The sequence below is a fragment of the Stegastes partitus genome, unplaced genomic scaffold, assembly GCF_000690725.1.
Source record: "Stegastes partitus isolate 25-593 unplaced genomic scaffold, Stegastes_partitus-1.0.2 Scaffold568, whole genome shotgun sequence".
NCBI classification, from domain to species: domain Eukaryota; kingdom Metazoa; phylum Chordata; class Actinopteri; family Pomacentridae; genus Stegastes; species Stegastes partitus.
In genome coordinates, this window is record NW_007578299.1 from 242,030 (window position 1) to 267,723 (window position 25,694).

Consider the following 25,694-nt stretch of genomic DNA (forward strand, 5'->3'; position numbering starts at 1 on the left):
TCAAGAATAGCATCGGAAAGTTAATCTTTTGAAAAGGCTGCCAACTATTGAAATGATCCAAATCTGTAGAGAGAATAGCCTCACAGTTTGGGGTCAAATCTGACTTTGCCTGGATAGAAAAATTACTGCTTTTGACCTCTCACTACAGCTGCTTTACAGGCCTTCACTTAGGCTGTTTTTGCCATCAGGGAGACACATTTTGTATCCTCCGGCATTTTGGAGGAGATATGGGAGAAGAAATACACTTTGCCAGTGTCATGCACATCAAGTGCACTCACCTCCCATCAATGCAAAAATAAATCAGAAGGATTCGCATTTCAGACATTTTAGACAAAATGTCTTATTCAAGGCTGTAATTTTTCAGGGTTTTTTTTCCAGCATACATTATGGCATTTAACTCCTGTCATATCTTAAAGCTGAGTATTTATTTGTACGAGTTCCAACTGAAAAAGTTTTAAAAATAAATTCACAGTGCTGCCAAATTATTACTCAACATTTTTTTCCCCTCATCCTTCCTACATGTTTAGCTTATGAGACCGACACCGCGGTGTGTTAGGTCCAGGTCAGGTTGTGAGCTCAGCTGGAGAAGATGGTGAATAATAACTGAAAGATGAGCAGATGCGTGCCTGAATCTCACCAGGTCCTCTCTGTGAATGAGGACTGCCTGCAGAAAGGCTTCCAATAATCAGGTAAGGGCAATGGAGTCAAGTGACCCATCTGTATGATAGGGCATGGCCCCTGTGGCCCCTCTGGCCTGTGCTTCAGTTGCAGATAATGCACCGCCTCTGCAAATCCCCAAACTCCCCTGAATGTCCACAACAAGGTCCCTCACCTCACAGAGGTAGCACTTTAACAAAAGCTGAGGGGTGGGGCAGCTAGGGGACAAACTTTACACTCAATGTAGGGATATAGTTGACGAGTCATGTGGCAGAATTGACTCCCATGACAGTTACGCATAAACGCTCAAACTTTCTCTTTCCCCTTTTCGTGATGGGAACCTGCCTTACAGTAGCGTTAGGCAACATTTCCTCTAATGGAGGCTGTCACACAGAGGATCATTTTATTGTGGAAAAACGATCAAACACAGAGTCAAAACCCTGCACTGCTTGTAAGGCTTTACACACATAATCCTGTCTAAAGCTGTGCAATCATTGGGCACAATCCAAAATACGGCAAATTCACAATATCTGGTGCTATCACAGCGACTGGTACCCTGCAAATGCCTAGACTTACAAGTGACCTTAAAATAGGATGGTGTCTGTTTGTAGTGCAGAGACATGTTTCCGCCTCTCCCATCTGCCTGCTCATGGAAAGGACAGATAGTGTGGGACCTGAGGGCGATGTTAAAGTCTTCCTGCCTCTCCTTTTGTTTCCACCTTGCTTCTACGTCTGGGTATGGCAGGAAGATCAGGACTGCTGTGAGGTGACACAGAACTGCTACATTTAGTGGTGTGGGCGGTGTCCCTGTTAAACCTCTTATAGTGTCTCAGAAATACTCAAAACCAAGTGATTCTGCTCATTGAAGGAGAGTCAGAGGCGCCATATCAGGATAAGAGCTTCACTGAGCTTTTTCACATGCGATTCACAGCAATAATAATACATAATGCAATCATTATTTTATGAAGGGAAAATTCCTCGTGGCTGTCCGAGGTCAGGGGTCAGCCACAGAACAGAGCCCCTGAAGCAGGGATGTGTCTCGGGGAAGCTTCAGCAGTTCAGATCCCTGCTGTGGGTTGACGAAAAAGGTGTCACACCGCTCGGCTGTTGATCTCCGCTCACAGCCCGTTGTCAACACAGCTCCATCGCATATTCAGTCTGAGAGGGATGTATCCCATGTTGGCTTATATTTCGTCAGTATGCTTCACCTGCCACACTGCATGAAAATGTTTTGTTTGTCCTTCAACTCCATTTGAAAGGCTTATTAGCGAAGCTTTTCCTGATCAATTACAAAAATACACTTAGCATCGCAGGGAAGCGTGCACTGAAGACGGGCTACAATTAGTGTTTCCTCTAACAACTACTAGAAGTAGCGATTAATTTGCCAATCATTTATATACATATGAGTCTGTCTCTCTCTCTGTTTCTCAGAGTTGAAGGTGAGGTCTGTTTTTGTTGACTAACATTCAAAACCCTAAAAATATTCAGTTGACAATTACATAAAACAGACAAAAGCAAATATTAATTACAGAAGTGAAGCAGGAAACATTTAATGACTGGAATGTGCTTGACAAATGGTTCAAATTATTAATCAGCTGTCAGAAGAGTTGCTGATTAGTATTCTGTCGATCGACTGAGCCACTGATCGACCAAACATTTCAGCTCCAGTTGCACCCTAATGATTATTTTCATTAGAGTGTTTTTTTCTGACTAATCACAAAGAAAACAGCAAACCTTAACAGCTCAGAAGCTGGAACTTGAGGAAATGTATTATTTATTAGATTTTTCTCACAACCCACTTTTAGCTCTACTTTAATCATTGATTTCAGCAGGATTTAATAAATTTGAACAATATCTATAATCAAGCAGTCTAGTGCAGCTTGAAATGCTTCACAGATAACTGAGAAGTGAATAGTAAGACTCAACCAATGTCGATCACAATGGAGTGAAATAACACTTGATTTAGAAAACTAGATCAAATAAATTAATTAAATTCATTATAAAGCTATTTAAAAATGAGGGAAGTTGAGGAAAAATCAAGAAACTTCTACCCCAAACCTGTCAAGACTCAGTAAAAAAAAAACAAATAACAACAACAACAAGAGAAAAAAAAGACAACCAGCCAAAAATTCAAAATGTCAAAGTGTTCCTTTAAGGCAGCCGACTCCTGGCTGAAACTCAGGCCTGCTGTAGCAACCAAATCCTGGCTCTCTTGACTCCACGCAGCTCTGATTAATGGTAGAGGCTGTGGGTGGGTGGTAGACATGGATCTGCCCATTACCACACTGCAACATTGCAAATGGCTTCAATTACTGTGGAGTGTGCTGAGCTGGCAGTAGGGGCTCGAGGAGGCAAGATGAGCAACGTGTACGATCCAGCAGCTAACTCCACTGTGATCCATTCATTCACACAATGTGATCGCCACATAAGTCCTCTCCCTTACAATTTAGCACTAAAAAAAAAAAAAAAATTCAAGGAAAAAAATGGCCAAGAACGATGATTTTGATCAATATTTCATTTTCAGCTTTTGCTTTTCAGCCAACAATTCGGATCTTGTTCTTCCAGTGCTCATCACAGTTTTTGCCTCTGATCAATCTACAGTAGCTGTTGAGGTTCAAGTCAGGAGACAGAGGGCTGGATGTGTGAACAGCGTATGTGTAAACTAACGTGTAGGCTGAAACAACACTACATGGCCTCTCTCAAGGCCTCGGGGTTTCCCTCCCGGCATTGTAACACTGTTTCCCTTGACAAACTGACTCGTCGGCACTAAACAGTAGCAGGACATATTAAGGGCTTGCCAAGTGGCTGACAAGTATCACGAGGGCCTGAGCGCCCACGCCTGCCCCCCCACCCTGGCACAGGGGCAGCCACCAGTCAGGGACAGCCTTCCTGAGCCAGAGCATTGGGGGATTCCCTACGATCACGCCCCTGTGCCCTGTGCCAAGAGCGCAGCCCCCCTGTAGTGTCCTCGTGTAACAAACCAGCTGTCTCCATCAGTTCACTGACCCACATTCATAACCTTAGCACAGGAGGCACAGCAGACTCCCACGGTTCCTCACAACAGCCCTGCTCCACCTCTAATTGTTCACCCCCTTTATTACTTAAGTGATGGTCAGAGATGAAAAGAAAAAAGGACAACAAATTTGAGATAAAATTGAGTCAATGACTGCGCTACTGGAAGTGGAAAACGATCATTAGGAGTCTTCCACCCACGGCTAAATGCTCTCCCTTTGCAAATCACATCAATTAATGTCATGGGCTATGAAAAATGCTCTCTGTGTCATACCACATGGAGGGAGGACAGACGCTAATAAGTGAACATACTTAACGGAGGAGGTGGGGAGACATGGGATTCCCTCCGTTCCTCTTGTCTGTGCGGGAATACCGCGCTCATGGCCAAGTGGAGGCCGATAATAATGCAGCAGGTACGCTATTGAATTTCGCCAAACCAGCAATGAGTGCAAAATCACAATTATGTCTGAGTTCATTAACCAGGGTTTCATAATACGTTACACAGCGTTTATTTCAATCGCACTCTTTACAAGGACACTTATTATCTCCAGAATTGACCCATCAAATAACACATTTGATTATCCGAGAGGGAATTTTCTAATTTCATTTCCCTTGAATAGAGAGAACAGTTTGCAGGAGAGAGGAAGTGCTACAGCGGGAGTTAAACTCATCCAGTAGATTAAGGATGGGTGGATCCACTCAGTTCAATTGCTTCATAATGTGGGGGCAACCACTGTACAGGAGCTAGTAGCAGAAAATGAGTATGCTACAGCTTGTTTGCACAAAAAAAAAAATGCATTAAAATATTCTAACTAGCAAGCTATTATTCATGCTATTATGTCTTCAGCTTAACCAGCTGTGACATCGTGAGCATCCTAACAATGCGATAAGAGTTCATCTCAGTTTCCCCAAATGCAAGTTGGATACATGAAATACTACAAAGTACATCTCTTTTGACATTTCTTTTTCCAGAGTTTTCAACATCAAACAGACCTCAGCCTAATGTGCCTGGATTGTTTGCTGACAAAGCTGTCAAAACTTCAAACAGCAGAGACTGGCAGCTCCACTCGTTCACGGCCGCAACGCTTGAAGTCTCAGACCGCCCTGATCTCCCCTCAAATCACTGGCTGTGACCCGAGTAGAACAGACAGACAGACACGCCTCCTGCGAGGTGCTTTGCTGTGCATCCAAGTGCCGTAGCCCACCTTCGCACAGACATCAGGGGATGGAAAAGTACGAAAACCCAAAGGATAAACAAAACAATAACGCTGCAAGACAAACAAGGTTGGCTTTTAAGAGACACTCACATTAGAAAAAAAAAAAAAAAACAGACATGGCAATAATATCAACGGTAATCAAGGTTAAAACTAAATTGGCTGTTCATGTGTACTGACATGCTGGATAAGGATTTCAGTTTTGGCGGAGGTTAATGAGACATGGTCAGGCAGACTCGTGCAGGTGTGCGTGGGAGCCAATAATACTTGTCTTGACCCCGCAGGCATTAACACTGCAGCAGACTCACTCACTAACCTCATTAACATTTCCCTTGTTAAGTTCAAGCACTTGGAGAAAATTATCTACCTAAAGCAACTCCAAATGCTCCGATTAAAACCTCATAATTGTGAATTATGCAAAATGACATGTGTCCAGATGAAACAAAGCCAGCGAGTGAAACCTGGGCTGCAAAGTGAGGAGATGGTTGTCCACTGTATAATAATAAATCCAATCACTAATAATAGAAGCTTCAGTCGCGTCACTAATGCATTGTTTCAAATCTATTGTGGACACACAAAAGCACAAACTACAAAAACCAACAATGATTTTGAGAGGGATCGTTGAGCTTCAGCGCCTTGCTGTAATCTTTCTATTGCTGATTCAACAGCTAACTCTTGGCAGTTGTGTTGGTCACTGTTGGTATATGATAGATGATACTGCAGTGGCCAACAGTGTTGCAAACTGAAGATGCTGGTGAGTGTGGAGTCATTACCGCGGGACGACTTCTCCTGCTCGGTGAGTGACACTGGTGCGTCTGCAGGCTGCTCAAACAACATGAACTGGTAGCGGTGCAAGCCAGACTTCTGCGGCGGGGTCGGTGGGTAGTAATCTGTAAAGAAAAGCAAAGAAATTTAGAATCTGGAGAGCCAAGACTGGTGGATGATATGATAAATGATGCTCGTTGATATCCCAATTAATTTCTAACCACTCAAAACCCTGGCATGCATATGGATGTTTCAGATTACATCAAACTAACAGTAGATCAATAACATTGTCACCCTGAATTATTCTTAGCATCCTGTTGTCAGTCTGGGTTGTAGGTAATAGGCAGGCCAGAAATCCTCTCCAACCTTTTAAGGTAGTAAACATGTCCAGCTTCATAGTGGTGTGGTGATAGTTGGACTGTATATGAGCACTGTTACACTTATTGAGCTCCTTTTAAACTTACGATGGGAAGCAGGAGCTACTTTAAAGTTACACACACACACGCTAATAAAGTTAATTTGCTCTAAGTGATATTAATTAGCACTTTAAATAAATAATAATGCAATGTGATCCTACAAAAGTCCAAAATAACACAGAGGAATTGTCCAAACAACATATATAAATTTACCAAAGCACATTGTATATGTACACAATATACATGAGTGAGATGAACTTGTGTAAATAAAATAAATCTAGATGTAATCAGTACAGTAACTGACACTAAACAATGCATTATCAAATGAATATTATACTCACCAGTGAGGGTTGTCCCTTGTATCTGTCCTTTCTTGAGCGCTTCGCCCTGAAAATGTAGACACAGAGTCACTTTGTCAAATTATGAAGGAGAGTTGGTTTACTTTTGGGCCAAACCCAATCACAATTGTTTGAAAATCGCCATAAAAAACTAACAATCTGACAACAAAGGCAGTTCAGTGGGCCATCACATTGCTGTCTACAACATGATGCCACTAATCCAATAATTTTGTGTTCCCGCAGACAAATACTCTGTTCTCACTTAGCTCAGTGGTCAGTCATCTGAAATGGAGAGAGGGTCCACAGGCCACTTCATTCTCGAGTACATTTTATTTGGAGCCAATTTTATTGAAATCTATCCAGCTGAAGTTTGACAACATCATACACATGCAGTCGTTGCAATTTCAGTAAAGACAAAGCCGATAAATTTGAAACTTACGTGACGATTGGGAAAATTAGTGTTTGTTGCTAGTAATTTAAAAATTCAACCCCACAGGAAGGAACGTGGTTGGTTAAAAAATGTCAAAGTTAAACATATAAAAGATTCTGTTGTATTAATATCTGAAGACATGAGACAATTCCCAGACAATAGACAGTTCTCAAGCAAATTAAACCACTGACAGGATTTCCAATTTCCCATATTATTAATTGTATATTAACCTCCCGTTGCCTAGAAACAGACATCACGCTACCCGATGCGAAGCACAGATATTTTTCATAAGCATTTTCCACTGTATATTTGTCAGGTTAAACTCCCTCATCCTCAGGAAGCACACAGTCAGGCACTTCACACTGCAAATTGCACACAGGCATGTTTGTTTAATAGACTTGGCTATTTACTGCGAGACGGCTGCATCCTTGAGTGGGAGGAAAGGGACTAAATATGTTGTCTGTGAAATGGCCCAAAACCCACTTGAGGTAAGCATGGAAGTCCCCATCACATACATCGAGTATGTGGTCTCAGCACCTATTTCTGTCCTCTTTTCTCCACACACAGGCTCCCCCCGCAGGGTGACAAAGGTACTGTGCTACTAGACAGCAAACAAGGACAAAAGACAAGCAGGACAAGGGGTTCTTTTTTTCCTCGCCTTTGATCTTAAAGCAGAAATTTCCGTTTGCTTGAAAATAAAACCAAACACAACACAGACTGTATTAAGGCAGAAACATTATGCTGCTGATGTCTTTATAGATGTGGCCTCAACCAATTCAAAACATAGTGTGAATCTTTATCTCTCTGCTAGGATTTTTTTTAAATAGTAATGAACACATTACACTGTTGGAAAGATGACGTGATCCCTCCTATTTCAGCAAACTAATTAGTACCCTAAATTAAATCCATGTTTCTTGAGGAAAGATATAGTTGCTTTCTAGTCATACGTGGGACAGAGGATTATTAAACTGGACCAACCACAGTTTGACTATTTTTGAAAATACTGCAGCTGTCACCTGGCAGCTGATGAAGTGTTGTTCAGTGATGAATATGGTACATACAGTAGTGCCAAATAAAAATGTAAAATTCTATTGTGACAAATTCATAGTGTGTCTATATTTCAATGCCAGAATGACTAACATGCACTTATAACTTTGTAATAAAACATTTATTAATATCAGTTCCATAATTTCATGTTCTAGTGAGGACATTACCAGTATTACAGCCCATGTCCTCTACTGTGCATCATCTATACTGTCACTGCTGTATAGCATGTTTAGCAGCAAGTATTCAAGTGTTTACACTGACTGATACAATTCAGAAGATTAGTTTCAGCTGTGAGTATCTTCATCCACAGATCAGTGAGAAAAAAAGCTTTATTTAGAAATAGCAAGAGTCCTGCAGCCCGCAGGATCCAAACCCATTGCCATAGCAACAGGTAGTCAACATTTGAGTGTGCAACATTTTCCCACATCTTAATGCTCGCTTCTCGCTCATTCTCCATGGTACCCCTTGCCCTTTTAATTTCATTATAATACATTGAGTATAAACAACAGCAAATGAATACAATATTGAAATTTAGCCAAATAATAAAAGACAAGTCAATAATGCGCAGAACTCGCATAAAACCACATAGTGTATATTAACATTCACAAGATATCAAAATCACAGAAACTGCTTACTGCGTGTTGCGGTTAATCTATTCCAGAGCGGAGCTGGTATCACATGTAGATGTGACAGGGCAGGGCAGTGCTGAGGTCACTGACTCTGAATGTTCACTAAGGAGTGACGGGCTCACTCACACTAATCTACAGGACATTCTCACATGGTGGGCGGCCTCCCTCCGGGACCTTGCTGTGGGGGTGTGACAGAGAGGCTCAAAAGTTCTGACCGCTGAATGATTGACAGCCACTTGCTGTGTTAATTGTGTTTATTAAGAAAGGCTCAGCTTAAAGTACGGGTTTCGTGGAGCGCTTTACTCTTGCAGTATTTTATAGAATATAGACATACACTCCAAAGGGTTTTGACAAAAATAAAATGCCACAATGGCATGCACTAAAACTGAAAACGGAAATGATGATTCAAACGAATTGAACATTAGTTGTCAGGTTGGAATTCATCACAATTTGACCTAATTAAATTCACCTAATGCCTTCTCAACCCAGAATGAGTTTCTTGTTAACCCCACCCATGTGCAATCTGGGAATGATGATTTGTTTGATCATTAATTTGTTTGTTGGACCCACCAATAAGCTGGTGAACAAGTGACCCAAGATTAACTTCATCAGTGTGTTAAGTGTCTTTTGATTGCTCCTTACAAAGCTGCAATACATTTCGTATATGAAAAAAAAGAACATTATGTAGGGCCTGATCCTAACTGTAAGAACCAGAACACTGGACCATCTTTGCAGAAATATAAAATAAATGTAGCTGGACATATTTGAAAAATCTAAAATGATAACCTTGACTAATGATACTCTGAAACGCCACAGACACTAAACAGCACTGACGTAATACACGTAGAATAACTAAATGTCTGGTGACAAAAACAGTGCTACAAAAATGAAAGTTAACCTGGTGGAAGCATAAAACAGAAAGATAAATGATAGGTAACGGACATATGAAGGATAAATTATAGTTTAGTGACTATATAATAAGGAGCTATTTCCTTGTTATTAAATGTGCACTCAATTCCCTAGTTGTTTATGTCTATATTATATATAGTATATTATATAAATATAAACTTTCTTCCAATATATACCCAGGCAAGAAATAGTGTAACTTGGCTTGCTGTACCATATCTATGTTCACCAACAGTTGTATTTTTGGATTGTCTTTCTTGACCTCAAGCTGAGGATAAAACTTGCATTACATAATACAGATGTCAGAGAAAACAGTTTGTACAGCTGCTTAGTACTATACGGTGTGTTTACTCATAAATAAATAATAAATGCGAAACACGCACCTAATTAATTCAAAAACAATTAACACAAACTCACTACCATTAACTGTTTCTGTAAGATATGCTTTTAATTTGAAGCACTGAATAGAAAATCAACACAAAATTAAAATGCGTATCCTTATTACAAAGCCCAATAGAGTACTTGCAGCTAATGTGTCAGTGTTTCAACTGTTTGGAAATTTGCAAGTTATGTCATTGCAGCAGCTGAAAGTTGATAAAGACCAGAACTGGCTTCATTGTGTATGCAGGAACACGCTGTCACTTTTTCTCCGTAAATATTTTTCTCATTTACCCGTCTCATTTTTACCACAGACTATATGTGTAAGAGCGGTAAATATGCATTATTTATTCTGTGTTCATTCACTGAACTGAACATATGCCGAACAGCCACAACATCAATACCACCTGCCTAATACCGTGAAGGTCCCCCTCGTGGCACCAACACAGCTCTGACCTGTGGAGGCCTGATCTAAAGGTGTCCAGTGGCATCAGCCACAAAGACGTTAGCAGCAGCTCCTTTAAGTCCTGGAAGTTAGGGTTTGGGGCCTTCACGGACTGGACTTGCTTTTCCACCACATCCCACACACATTTTTTTCTGATGTGGAGAATTCAGAGGCCACGTCAGCACCTTGAACTCTTTGTCACGTTCTTCAACTTGTTATTTTAGCACCACAGTGTCCTTTAGTTTATTAACGTTAATTTAATTAAAGGCTAAGTCAAGCCATTTCTTTCAAATGTTAATAGAAAATAAATAGAGCACAGCTTAAAATACCTGGCTTGGGTTAATGTAACAGTTATCCTGGAGTTACTTAGTCTAACAAAATGCGACTACGCACCACATCCTCATACTAGGGGAATACCCATTCTTGTAGCTGTGATAGTGAATCACACACTGAGCAGTGTGGGAGAAGCAGCAACTGACAGAGATAAAAACTGAAAGCGTCAATATGATTTATGCTCAAGCATAAGGGTGTTTAAATCTTTCAACGGGAGACATTACCGACAACTGGGACATTACTTCTGATACACAGAACGAGACTAAGAATCAGTGAACGGTAAAGAGCAGTGGGAGAGAAATTATGGTACCTGAATAAGACAGATGTGGTCCTTCTATATCTGTGAGATGGATCATTTTCTTGGTTGTCAATTCACTCTTAGAAACAAAAATATCTATATAAAGCTAACTGACCCCAGTAGAAAATCTGGAGGTGCAACGTTTACTGGTGGCTGATTGTTTTTCAAACTGTCATGAGTTGTCTTGAAAATCTTTGAGCAAGAGGAATCCTCAGTTAAGCTAAATTTTTGGTCTATTAATATATTTGTGACACCAAGGGTGAATAGGGACACTACTTTTCAAATGGAGGGCCTGGCTTCCAGACACTACAACGGGAAGACTGTGCCTTGAAAAGAAAAGAGTCCTGGCAACCCTGAACTCTGACCTGCCTGTGAAGGAAACTCAGTGACGACACTGTACATTCAAATACAAAAATTAACATTCTGAAGAATTGTTTTCATATATCACAAATCACTTGCTTCTAAGTTTCACAGAAGCTCGTTTCACTAAAGATTCCTCCATTTATTATGTCTTTAGATACCAGATCTAGCTTATGTGTGCCCAGCTGTGGTGTTACGGACGTTTCATCCTACCCCTCCCTGCTGCTCGTCGTGGTGAAGCTTGCCTTCATGTTTTACTGACTAGTTCACACTCTGACTCAAACAAAGGCAGAAAGGATCCCGAACAACCTACACATTATGAGCAATGAATAATTCTAAAAATCTAGAAAAAGCTATGCAGCAGAGCTTTTTCTGTGGGTCACGTAATAGCCTGACACTCCAACCACCAATATTCAGAGCAAACAAATCTGCCTCTCTGTTCTACGTGAAGCACAACTTTGGCTGATCTGGACCAACATTTTATCATAATTTATATAATGATTGAGAATAATTTTAGAGTTGATAGTAGGATGATTACCCTCATATGACTCTTTTTATTCTTATTATGAAACGCTGACAGACTTGAAGTGGGTCTAAAAGGGGCGCGAGACAACTGCAGGAGTTGTGAAGGTGAAATTGTTAAAAGTATGAAATCATGCTTATACACGAATTGTTAACTTTTTCTCTGTCTTCGTGCAGAAGATGAGCAGCGTGTTTGTATAATGTGTCCACATAACTTCCGCTAGGAATCCTCTGACAAGAGCCAATAGGTAGGAGTCCACAAAGAGGTGGTGGGTGGGTGCAGGGGTGCGGTTTCAGCAGGAATACCCACTTGCCCAACAACCCTTCTCCTTCTCTGTGTGGGTGAGTGCTTCCCTTTGTCAGCAAGAGTTACTCATGCACCTCCTTGTATATCCACCACTTCCCCCTCCCTTGCACACCCTGTAAACCCACACCTACGACAATCAGCACCCACGTCCTTCTAATGCAGTTCTGAGAGCATCATTCTCCCTTTTACTTGCAGTCAGGCTAACAGACGGGGAGAGAGAGCATGACAGATGGTGTTCACAGCTCTATTTCTGAGGCTGGACTTGTACCGCCACAGCCACCCCTCCCCCCCCCTCGCCTATTCCACTCAAGCCAAGTGCTTATGACTACCTCCTCATCTTCGCCTCAGTAATCAGCCCATTCATTCGCAGGGTTATTGTGAATTAAAAGTCTGTCTCACAAGGAACCTCACGGTTTATGGGTTAAACACAGTTTTTTTCCTAAGTGGAAGAGAGAATCGCATCACTGATCAAGTATGGGACTTTGTTATGTTGATAAAATAAAAAAAACCATAAAATTTCTGTTGAAAATGACCTTGAGTTTACTAGTAAAATAAACAACAATTCAGAGACAAAAGATTAGCAACTTATACTGTATACTACGTAACAATAGTTTGTGACTCACGACAACAATTTAGGCAGTGTCCCAGTCAGAGGTTGCCGCTCCAAAGTATATAGTTGTCTTTAACAGCACGTTAGGTATTGACAGAAGTCACGCAGGTGTCGATTATGTCTGCAAGTTGAAACTTTCGCAGTGTGTCTGCTGCCGACTCCAGTTGTGCTACTCTCTGCACTCTCTGTTTTCCGTGCACTGCCTTTTTAGCTTTTTTGTCCTAAGCAGTGTTATTGGTTCTCAATAAGGAAATGTGGAAATAACCTCTGAGCCACTAACTCAGAGCACAAAGTGCAAAGCCATGTTTATGGCCATGTAGTCCCCAGGCTCCAGCATACAACCCAGATGTGATCTATAGAAGGAACCAAGGCATAGCAGAAACTGACAGACAGCCAACAGTTTGTCAGTGCTGTGGAAAGTGTAGGGAGTTTGCCAGAGGTTGTTACTTCATCTCAGAAGTGCTACACTATCCTTGCTAAACCTGTCCAGACGCAAGGCCCCATGCCAGACGCTCACTGCCAATTCTATAGTCCCATATGGCTACAGTAACTGTACACTGGCATAGGGGGCACACAGACATTTCAGTACACGATTGCGTCACACCTCTTCCTGCCATTTCATGCCATGATCTCAACCACATATTCCTTAGGATGCCATTCTGGATTATGGTTGATCAGACCTCTTTAACCATTGCAGCAACAAAGGTCCATCTATCCTCAAGTCTGACATGCAAAGCTAAATTTAAGATCTCCACCATCTACCTTGCACACAGCGATGCACAGCAAACAGAAGCGACTGTCGTTCAGAAGAAGACTGCAGAGGGTCAAGCATGAATGTAAAAGGTCACAGAGCTGTTACAGCATAATGGTGGCTTAAATAGCTATCCAACCTGTGTGTGGTAACTGTGTCCTTTTGCCAAAATACCATGAAAAAGTGACCCCTGAACTGTGGTTTTGGTGCCTGAAAAAAAGATCAGTTTTGGTCAAGAAATTAAACAGCAACACTAGTGAGCTCCAGCAACTATTTATCCCACTTGGGGCACAGGATACTGAAGATTCCTAACTTTAGTCTTGAGGCCAATTCATGCACGTCTCTAAAAGCACACATGCTTAAATTTCATCATCCACCTAAATCTGCCCTCTGCAGAAGCCCATGTGGAGCCCAAGCTTTGTGACTGCACAGACTGTCCGCACTACAAGCAAGCAGACTGTGCATGTGCAAGGAAAACAAATGGTGCTCAAAACAAATGTGAGCTTTGATTTGTACATGTTTTTCAACGAAGCAGCCCAAACACAGTGGGAAGTTCTAAATTCTCCAGAAGTCCTGTGCTGTGTCTGCCCACTGTTTTCGACACACCTCGGGAATATTCACTGACATGGTATTACAGCCCAATCTGTAAGTAGCTGCTTTATCCTGTGAAAAATTGTCCTGCGTGCTTTTCTGTCTTTGAAATAAAGGGGGAATGTGACTTCCTGTGCAGACCAGCGTGGACTTATTTTATTAGGAACAGAACAGCGTGCAAGTCCGCTGTCTGCTTTCAAAACCCACACTGGGCTGCACACAGAAAGCACGAACTGGTCCTTATGTTGCCAGGTGGCTCTCAAACATCTCAGAAGAGCGAGTCAACTTCTGCCAGATTTAAGATACGCTGTCATGCTGCAGTAAAATTTCCACAGATTTACCACTTATGCTACCTACAGATGAGCATATATCATAGTCATTGCTCACTTAGATCGCACAGCCATCATAAAATTGCACCGATGTGCTGGTGTGATACGGACAAGAACTCAGAGGCCATAATGAAAAACAAGGTCCCTATCAACAGGAATTTGAGGGGCGTACACTGATCAGTCACATTGCTAAAACAACCAGCCTAATATTGTACAGGTTCTTCTCATGCCACCAAATCAGCTCTGACCCATTGAATCATGGACTACAGAAGATCTCTGTATGAGTCCCGAAGAGCCTCAAGATTAGGAGCAGATCCTTTAAGTCCTGTGAGTTCAAAAGTGAGTTCTCCATAAATTGGACTTGGTTTTCCAGCCCATCACACAGATTCTCAATCGAATAAAGATCTGGGGTATTTAGAGGCCAAGTCAACACCTTGAACTCTTTGTCATGGTCCTCTAACAATTCCTGAACAAGCTTTTCAGTGTGGCAAAGCACCGTATCCTGCTAAAAGAGGCCACTGACATCAGCAAAACCTTGAAGGGGAGTATGTGGTCTACTACAACGTTCAAGAAGGCGGTATGTGTTGAAGTCACATCCGCGTGTGCCAGAACCAAATTTGCCTGCAGAACTATGGCCAGCGCATCTCTGTTGCCTCCGCCAGCTTGTCCTCTTCTTCACTAAAGCGCACCCTGCTGCTCTGTTCTCCCCAGGTAACACGACATTAGACCAGGCCACCTTCTCGCTCCATTGTCCAGTTCTGAGGCCTGTGTGTATAAAATTTTCAATACTTTTTGCATTGGTAGCTCTTCTGTGAGATAAGACCACAAGAGCCAGCCTTCGCTCCCCACACACATCACTGAACCCTGGCAGCCTATGATCCTGCTGCTGGTTCACTGGCTGTCCTTCTTTGGACCGCTTTTGGAAGGTACTAAGCACTGCATAGCTGGAACACCCCACAAAACCTGATGTTCCGGAGACGCTCTGACCCAGTCATCCACCATCACAATTTGGTTTTTGTCCAAGACAATCAAATCCTTACGCATCCCATTTTTCCTGCCTCCAACACATCGGCTTCAATAACTGACTGCTCACTTGCAGCGGAATATATCAATTGACAGGTGCTGATTTAATGAAATAATCAATGTTATTCACACTGTTAGTGGTTTTAAAGTTGTGCCCGCTCAGTGTGTACACAACCTATGTTTTTCCATGGAGGCTATTAGGGGTGTTTCAATTATCCTGTTTTCACTCCAGCCTCACAGCAGAGGATAACTGTGCTAAACCACACTGCTGTGGTCCTGCTGGGTAGCAGCATCAGCCACCAGTGATGGTATTCTGCCCTCAGCTGTCTTCAACAGCTAGACTACTGTGTGTTTGTGCTCGAGACCAGAGAAAGGCTTTGTTTTGTCTCTCTGTGTTCAGCTCTCAACACTTTTGTGGTTTAAGCTACAAGGAATTTAGCTTTACTCCTGTTTTCCTGTTTGCCTGTTTACTTTTCAGCTGCAGTTTACTGATCATTTTTGGCTGTATTGGAGTTGTGTTACTCCTAATGCACACTGAACTTTTCCCACTGCTGTTTTTCTTTTTCTTTTTTTTCTCTCCATTTAACACTTTCCAATGGCAAACCAGAGAGATGCTTTTACTCTGAATGAGTTCCTGGAAAGCAATGTGTTTATCATATATATAGCAGAGCTTCAATCGCGTTTCAGGTAAAAAAAAAACAAAACAAAAAAAAAAAACAACTTTACCTTAATTTGTGGTGCTATGTGAGAAAAAAAAAAAACACTTGCATAGAGTCAGCGTGGCTTGACTAGTCAAGGCAGTTGAGGGCATGGCTTGCCACAGCTGTTACTGACTCTGGGGAGTTTGCTGCAAGGCTACAGATGTCATAGTTTCATTTTGCTTCATAATTTAGACAATGAAGAAACTGAACCAGATGCTGAAGAACAGCCTCATAGCTTTCATAGCTTTTCAGCTGGAAACCAAGGTGAAGCGAATATTCTCTGGTCAGTGGCCTATGCAGGTAACCATTAGCTGGGACTGACTAACTTAGATTTTGTAATGTCATAAAATGATCAAAAGTAATCCAGGTAAGTTATCAATAAAAAAAAAAACAAAAACAGGTACATTTACTTTTTTAAATGGATAGAGTAATGAGCCCTCCTTATTCAAACCTTTTGTAATGATATCTGTGTAAAAGCCTCTTGGCCTGGAGTCTGAGGATGGTTAGTGGAAAAACCTAATGGTGATCAGCTGAGCAGGTGGATTGGCCTCAGCAGGAGAGGGTGAAAGCCAGTGGGGGAGTCACCCTTGATCTGCTTCAGTGCATCAACAAATTAACCCACTTAACAATAGCCTGCTGGACTAATGGCTTCAGTAAAGAAACTCATTTGGCTTTGGTAATGAACCTGAGTTGGAAACACAAACAGTCCAGTTATTAAGTGAACTCCAGCCATCACTGACATCACCTGACACACCATGACATACTAAACCTACACTCCTTTGGTTATGCTCATTAGTACGGAGGGATACTATTACTCAAACCACTGACCTAAGAAACTAGCCATCCAAACTCATTATCACACCCATCTATTCAGTCTAATTTGCATACATTACAAACACGGCTTAACGAAGCGGCCGTGTTGGGTTGGTCATCTTACACTCAGAGAGCAGATTGGGCCCAACGGGGCAGAGTACGGGCCGAAGTGAGAGCGATTTAATAAGCTAATTTTATCCAACCTGGGTGCTGCTTCCCCTACAGCTACTGTGTGTGTGAGTGTGTGTGTGTTAGCGAGTATGGGTGCTGATGAGTCTGTACTTTAGTACTGTTGAGGGAAGCCCAAGCCTGAGTTCCCAAGGTAACAGTCGGTTTGAGTGGGGGCTGGCTGACTCATTTGAAGGGAATCCTGGAACCTGAACAAGGCTGCCCACTCGCCCCACCCCCAGCTTCATCAGCACAACAAGCAAACAAGGCGCTGACATGTCCCCATATAGGGCTTCCCACTAACGGGGGTGGCACTGGAAAATCCCAGCCTGAGCTTGCCTACAAGTAGCATCAGAAGACACGCGCACACAGGCACGAGGCCTCGCTGCTCCACGGCTACAACGGTTTCTGCCGGCAAGACCAAGAAATCCACAGAGATTGTAAATGGATAGATTAGAACGGAGCTGTATGCCTACAAATGCATCCGGGCACGTGCTGGATTTTCATTAATACATCAAGGGACGGGGGAAGATGTAAGGGGGCAGGAGAGGACGTTTAAGCTTATTAAACAGTCAATGGCACAGAATTAAAATAGTTTTTGAGGTGCGAACAGTGACACGAAGTAAATGAGCATCAAAATCTCGTGGGCTTGTGCATGAGGTAGGAGGGGAAAAGCCGTGAGAGTGAGAGGAGGATGAAGGAGGAGTAGGAGTAGGTGGACAAGAAAACGAACTCTTTGCCCACACAGTTAATCTAATTATTAAGAAATTAAAAGAGATCAACAGGCGTGTAATTGACCACTTAATTAGTTCAAGGTCAGTCTGTTCTTTTGACTTTGGAAGGACGGCGGACCAGGGTGCAGCCGGAAAGAAAAACTTTGGTGAAATATCCTAGAATTTACAATTATTAATAAACTAATAAAGTGCCACGAGTATTTCCGCACAGTGGTAACATTAATAGCGACAGGTTTGTGTACAATTAACCCAAATTTATGTTATTCATAGAAAACAAAGACCACAAAAAAAAAGAACAATTATTTTAGAAACAGTAAACTCTATTCATCAAACAAAAAACTGTACATGTATAGTCAGTAATCCCTGCTGTTAAGAGTAGCCATTTGATTTGCTTCTGTCCACAGTTACATCTGTTGATAACTCCATAGTTCATTCAGTGTCTTTAGTCATTAACAACTGAGAGCTGGTACAAAGGGATTTAAGAGGCAGCATTACTGTTTTGAATCGCTGGATGTTTAATTCTTCTATTATAATTGAGGCAGGAGCGAGACAGAGGTTATGGTAACTGCTGGAAACCTGTCCCACTTCACAGAAAGGTTAATGAACCTTACAAGTCCTATGGGAGATGGAGTATGCTGTTAATTTGACAAACGTGGGAAATAAATGCTTTTATGCTTTTATTGACGGTGACCAATAGCGGCCTTTGCTGGAATGAAAGGTTTTAGTCTTTTAGGTGCTTTGCTATGAGGCAAAACAATAATGTGGAATGCATTTGTTGGAAGAAACTAAGTACATAATTGTTTGAATAGCAATTTCAGGCCAAAAAGCATCTTCATTATTAATTCCTACTTTTGGGGAACATATACTGTGCAAAATGTACAGTAACCTAATTCATGTTATGAAACAGCTGCCTTTATTCTGAATACATTTGTGGGAATGAGGGATTTTAAAAAAGCTGTATTTTAAAATCTACATATTTCCACAATCCATTTTATGCACCATTGGTCTGGGTTTCATTTTAACAGGGCACCAAGGGTATAATATACTGACAGCTGGAGAGGAACATGTGTAACAGTGTCGGCGCTATCCTGAATTAGTCTGTGGGTTTAGATGGAATCATCGCAAAAGGTGGCTATGATACATCTGATCAGGACAGAGGTTTTAGGCACAGGTCCAACTTCGTATACAGTGTGCATGATTAAGAGATTAAATGGATAATCCCCTTCCCATTCAAAGACACCGACGGAGGCAGAGATCTGGCTTCAGAGTTTCGCTGTAGTTTAAATCTCACCAACAGAGTTCCGATACAAAATCCAAGTTGCTTAAAACTTCTACAATCAAACAAACATGCCTTAAATGTGCAATCGTGCCTCCAGAAGGAAACAGAGAGGTGTTCTACAATAATGCATTCAATTTTCAATTTATAGCCCAACAGTTCCCCTTTATCCAGCAGGTGACATTGTTACTTGACCTCAAAATTTATCTGTGAATGAATATTTTATTTCATCTTCTGCCTATACGATTAAGATATGAAAAGCCTGAAGTAGCGGTGGAATGCTATTAGGTTCAATTACTCAGGTGTTGTACTTGAATATAATTTTGAGGTCTGTGTGCTTCATTAAAATATCATACTTTTGTGCTACTTCATGCCAGTATACCTAAGAAGGACATTGTGTATTTTTTTTTATTCAACTACATTTATTTTTCAGTGAATGTTAAATACGGCGTTTGATCATCTTCTAAAATACATGCTTTGTTACAGATTAATCACTGAACAATATACAAAGTTGCTAAAATGAACTTTAACAACACGAAAATGCCTTAAACATGTACAGCACCTAAAGAAAATTTCCTTTAATATACAACTGTTATAATAATGCTGCAAAATACTTTTTTCTATTGAAATTTTACTGATTTTTCTTAATTATACTTTTACATTTTGGTATTGTTACTCAAGTAAAACACTGGAACGCTTGCCTCACCGATTTTAATACTAGCAGTTTAGAAAACTAATCGTTTTCATTCATGTTGGGAGACAGAGTGCCGTTATCGTGAAAAGAAACCTATGTTGACTGTTTGTAGGAGGACATGAAAAGGAGATAAATTCAAGCATTTTTGAACACTTCATTTTTGCACCTCATATAAGAAGATTACACAAACATGAGTCCTTTTAAGCGGATTGAACAAACACCCAGCGCTGTCATTTTTCTGGAGAGGACAGTGTCCATTCTTCAGCAGGTGCAATTGCTACAATCAGCAAAGCTCCTTTGAAGCTTAATATTAGCGCTTATTTCTGAGCAGCTGTCGAACTGGCATCAGCGTACGAGCCAAACTAAGACTGTCCTAACCTTATAGACCAGTCCAACATATATTCACGAAGCCAGCCCAGGTCTTGTTCTTTTCGATACCCCCTTCTCTACCGAGCCAACTCACCCTCTCTGTATCTCACTTTCACTTTCTCCAAGCTACACTATGGGCACTGTTTCCTGTGCCTTTGTGCACAATGTTTGCCAGAGGAACACACAAGAATCCGAGCTCCACAATCCCTCTTAACCTCTGACCTTGGCTTATTGTTACCTGTGAGCAGCACTGTGGCAAACATGTTGTACAAGTACTGTACAGCCCTGCAAGCTGTTTGTGTTCTGCAAGTATGGAGGGCAGGGGAGGAGGGAAGGAAGAGAGGGAGCTATTTAATCCCCCCCAAAGGAACTCCCCTCTCAACCCGTATCGTGAACTCGCAGGCAAATCGCGTTGCTGGAAGGCACACCACACACACACTGCTGTCTTTTTAATTTCATCAGCTGAAAGAAATCTATACAGTGCTTTGGAATCCGACTGAGCTGCGGAGAGAAGTGAACTATACAGCACCCTGGAATGTAAACAGGTTTCTCACCAAGTGTAGCATAAAAATACCACATTGTAACAAACCTCTTGGCTATGATAATGGTCAATAGTACAGATCAGAGGTCTTAGTAGATTTTATGGTTGTTAGTCCTACAGCATATCAATAAGAACAAGTTGAACAAATCCAGAGAACAATTCAGAGGAAATGCAGCAATCACACTCAAATTATTCAAGTGTAACATGGATGAAATATTGGCTTCTGCTAAATGTATTGTTTTGATGGTGGCTTTTCGCTTGCCATTACAAATAGCATTATCTCCAGAGAATATTAGGAACGCTGTCATTAAATCCCTTTCTGTCAGCTGCTTGGTTGGGCACAGATATGGGCTGGAATCTACAAAGAATGGACTCAGCCATTGTACAATGTTAGTAATTGTCAGTACTTGTAGTATTCTCAGAAACTGGCAGCACGATATTTGTCTAATATTAGTAAAACAGAGGCAGACTCTACATTGAAAGATAATTCCATCGCTAATCCTTGGTAACTATCGTGTAGTCGATAATGTAACATTCATGGCAGCTTCCGGCCGCGCCGTTTCTGGCATGAATGCATTTTATTCTATTGCAATCATGTGTTCATTATACAACACAGATCTTTGCACGACACTGCAGTTTGCTACTTTTTATAGTTTCGTATAACTTTTGGAATACAAACAATCATAAACAGTATGCAGAGTTAGACAGGCCACCATAATATCTGCCAACTTTGCATTCATAGCTGTCACACTTAATTATCATGCCAAAATACAAGAAAATACACTGGCTGCAGGAGGTCTTTTGTGAAGTCTTTGTTTTTGTGTACAATTAACTGGCAAGCATGCTATATACTTAAGTAAGGGCTATTTTAGGTGAGCATAATTGTTAGTGAGTTGTTTTTATCAGCATGCCTCACTCCCCTTCACTGTACCCTATCAGGAGACACCCCTAAGAGGAAGCGTTTTCCACCGCCGCAGCCCCAGCAACCCCCCACTAACCCTGACATTTGTTCATTTACCCGCCCCTCTCTTCCCCCTTCTGGTTTCCGTGCCCGCTCCCTTTCCCCCTTCTCCGTGTCTGCCAAAATTGACCACTTTACTGGGGAACAGGTAGGCCGACTCCGTCAGTCCCCCCCACCTGTACCCTGAAACGCTCAAATTCGCACGCGGGGCCGACTGCCAAAGATCCTGCTTTACTGACTGAAGTGGAGGGGGGGGTGGGGGGGTATGACAAAGACGACAGCTTGTGTGGGGGAACATTGTCTGCGGCTGCGACTAGAAATCTTTTCAGGAAAAACAGGATTTTATACACAATGGTCGTGGGTGTGAAGAAAGGGGGCACATATTAAAAGAAGTGCCTTTATGTGTGCAGAGCTACTGCTTTTTAAACTGCATTCACATGGATAAGGTCCAATCTGTTCTTTTTTTTTCCCTACTAGGCTATAGTGTGACAGACTGGATCAAAGAGGGCTTTCCAGGTTGTCCTTGTTTTCTTGGAGAGTAATCGTGATATATCCAGGACAGTGTTCAGGCTAGAAATTAATGCAGCACGCTGACACACAGTAGACCTACTTCCTTAAATAAAATAAAATGTGTAGGAGATGTATTATGAATGTTTTCTCCCTGAGAAAGAGCCTAAATTCACATGAAAAATCAATAGAAATTTGGGTTCCTAGAAAACGCTATTAGGCAACATGCAAAAACTGTAATTTATGGACGCTTCTTCCCTTGCTGCCCAAACAGCATTCACGATTTCTGACAGGAAACCATAGCAGCTCACGTTCTTCACGCAGTGAAACCTCCTCAATCATTTCACCACAGCAACCACAGCAGGGAGGTCAGTTATTATAGAGATGGCGAGAGGCTTGGTAGGTTATCAGCTACAGTATTATGTGTGTATAAGTATGTGTGCACTTGCGTGCGTGTTTGTTGTATGTGGACGGGGGATGGAGCTGACAACTAAGCGGAGGATTCTTATGTAATTCTCCCTTTAGGTGGCAGAGAACAGTGAGAGCAGCAGCCCACACTGAAGAAGAACCTGTTTGTTAATAAGCTGCAAGTAAGATAAGATCGATATTATTACAGGGTGTTTGTACACAAGACCAGGGGTGTCCAGATGTAGAAAAGCACAAGAGACAACAAGTGGCAGCGAGTCCAGATACAAAGGTAGCATGTCACCCCATTAAGCACAGATTTCTGTTTTGTTAGCCATTCTCCAAGTCTGTCACACATACACACAAATCCACGGATGCAGACACATGCAGCCAGACACGAATGCATACAACCTTGAAAAAGGTCATGCAAGAGAAGGCCAGGGTAAAGCTAAAAAAATCAAATAAAATCAAGAAGCTAACAAACACTTGCATCCGAGTATGACTGAGGAGGGGCGTGATGAGATTTAGCGCAGAAATGACTTCCAAAAGCTGAACTCCATGTATTACCACCTCTGACATTTGTCTGGCTGGAGTTGACAGGATGAGCACATGCTCTAAATGTTAAGCACCTCCAGCTGCGCTCCAATGTTAAGGACTATTGTTGACCTGTACCAAGGGAGGTTTCGGATTGTTATGAAAAAAGATGAATGAACTGCACGCAAACTTTGTCAGGGTCAAACTAATTCAAACTAGAAAATAAAATACACCGTACAATCTGCAAGTTTTACACTGACGTCTCGGTAATTTACAGCTTCAGCTCATGTCCTTCGAATGTAAAGCATTTCTGTGAGTTCTGGCTTAACTCCTAATCACGTAAACAGGTGCTCAGTTTAGTTACTTCTCACATATATATTACTGACAACAATCTGTTCATATTCTTTAACACAAAGAACATGTGTTTATCCTGTCAGTTTAAGTTTAAACAAAGGATGACAACAGGTGCACCAAGTGGAGTTTAGATTGGATAAAGTTGCTTCATATGACTTGAAGCCAGGAGGCACTTCTGTGTAAAAGTTTGTGAAACCATAAACAAGCAAACTGTTAACCTGGGTTATGAGCATGTTTAGCAACTTTGGAGGGAAAAAAAAATCACATTAAAAAAGAAAATTGTTCACTTCCTTTGCGCCCACCCCCTTGTCATAAGATATGGATGTCCCGTAAGGTTATTTGTGTTTGCTGGGAAATGAAGTGCTCAACTGGATTAAAAACATACTGCATATGTTTGGAAATCTGTTTCCCTGGGCGTATGAGTGGAGTGAGCGAGCGTGAAGCAGCAGCTTGCGTCTCCTCCAAGAGAGAGGGCAGACACTCTCATCATTAGCTGGGCTACAATGTGCTCCTCTACCTGCTCCAATCTGCACAGCCAGGCTCCACTCTGACGCCAGACAGATGTTCCCAGCACGAGGTGCAAAGTACCGAGAGGGGAAATGAGAGTGAGCAGGAGAGAGGCAGAAGAATGGAAATATTCAGCAGAGTACACAATAAGAGTTTAATTATGAATAATACCAATGGTTCTTTGTTCTCACAATGAAGCTAGCTATGGTTCGCTTGGCCTTTGGGAAATTGTTTTTGGCTTCCATATGGGGGCAGCTGTCTGTCAAAAATAAAAGCTTAAATCATAACATGCCACAGTAGGGATAATTACAGCATAAAGAACAATGCAATTATGTATGTTTATTTGCAATATTGGATAGGTATTTTGCTAAAACAAACTCTAAGACTATTGCAGAGGTTAAAAATGTAATGCTATCATTTGGTGCTGCTCAGATAGTAATGATCTGCAACTGAGGCTGTTTTTGCAAAACTTGACATCACCTGTAACTTAAGATAAAGACCCATCCAAGTCATTGAGTGTATAAGCAGATTTTTTTTTTCCTGTGACAACAGAGAGAGGATGTGTTATACTTGACTGAAGGACTATTCTGGATGCACTTTTCAAGGGTAGCTGGTTGTTATCTTTATCTTTTTACTCTTTTTAAACCTCCTGAACAGACTTAAACTGAGGTAATTTATTGTACTAGTAAACAAGTATCGTCATTTCTTCTTTGTAATCAGCCACAGAACACTTCTCAACCTAAAATCCCTGTGTCTTTTGTGTTTGGGCCCATTAAGGTGAGCAGTATATAACAAAAAAAAAGAGACAAAATAACAAAAGCACTATCTTTTAAGAGCCAAACACTGAATGAAATCCTGCAAGGCATTACACGTCTAATAGTTTGCAGTTAAAGGACATCTTGAGGTGTGGAGCAGATGATCTCTGCAGGCCACAGAATTCACAAACACAAAGCCAGCTGGTCTGATACAGTCACAATACTTCACTGTTTGTATTTGCCTGAGCAGCAGCAGAACACAGGCTCGGTCCCCCTTTGGGAGCTGCTACAACAGAGTTAGATGTTAAAGCACGCATATCCCTCATGCACCATAATAATGAGTGTGCTGGACTGTCCAACTGGCCCTAAATTAGTCAGGGAGAGGAAGTTAACAAACATGTGATGGCTTCCAATCCACAGACGTTATTCAAGTGAATCTATACTGGCTGAATAGGACAAAGGGTGAAAGCCTGACCAGGTTGTGATGGGTCATACATCTTTTGTCTTGTTTAAAATATATCTTAGCTTGAAGAAAAAGCTGCAAGTCTGTTCATTAAAAAAATAAACTAAAATAACAAAGAGAGACAGTCTTAATGCTCTGACTTGAAGAAGATGTAAACAGTAAAAAAAACTGCACGACTTTTCAAGGACTCATTGTACAAAAAAAAAATTACAGGCCAGAAAATCTGATAATTGTCTTTATATTACTTTTGCACATTAACAGAGAAAAAGTTAGTTATTTTAGACAACTAACACCTTTGCTGGTGACAAATCATCAGGGGAGAAACTTCATACATTATTCCATTATCACATCCATCAAAACCTAAGGCTATACATGTCTGTTTAAATGGGATTTTACAGCAGCGAACACCTTGGCTTTTCTCAGAGTAGGAAAGAGCATTAACTGTAGAACTGCTTTGCAAGTTTATATTGCATCATATTGACTCACAAAGTACCAAAACTATAATGAGAGAATAAGTATTAACAAGTAAAAGTAACACCCAGTGCTGTATT

The 25,694-nt window shown here is 41.4% G+C and overlaps 1 protein-coding gene across 1 annotated transcript in view; it reads right to left on the minus strand.

Annotated features, from left to right (window-relative positions):
• pebp4 (phosphatidylethanolamine binding protein 4) overlaps positions 1-25,694 on the minus strand; it is a 56,365-nt gene that overhangs the window by 3,144 nt on the left and 27,527 nt on the right. Inside the window, exons 5-6 of the mRNA XM_008288651.1 lie at positions 6,406-6,451; positions 5,657-5,773 (exon numbers count right to left, since the gene is read on the minus strand). Of these exons, the coding sequence (XP_008286873.1) occupies positions 5,657-5,773; positions 6,406-6,451 (163 nt within the window). The remainder of the gene's footprint in view (positions 1-5,656; positions 5,774-6,405; positions 6,452-25,694) is intronic.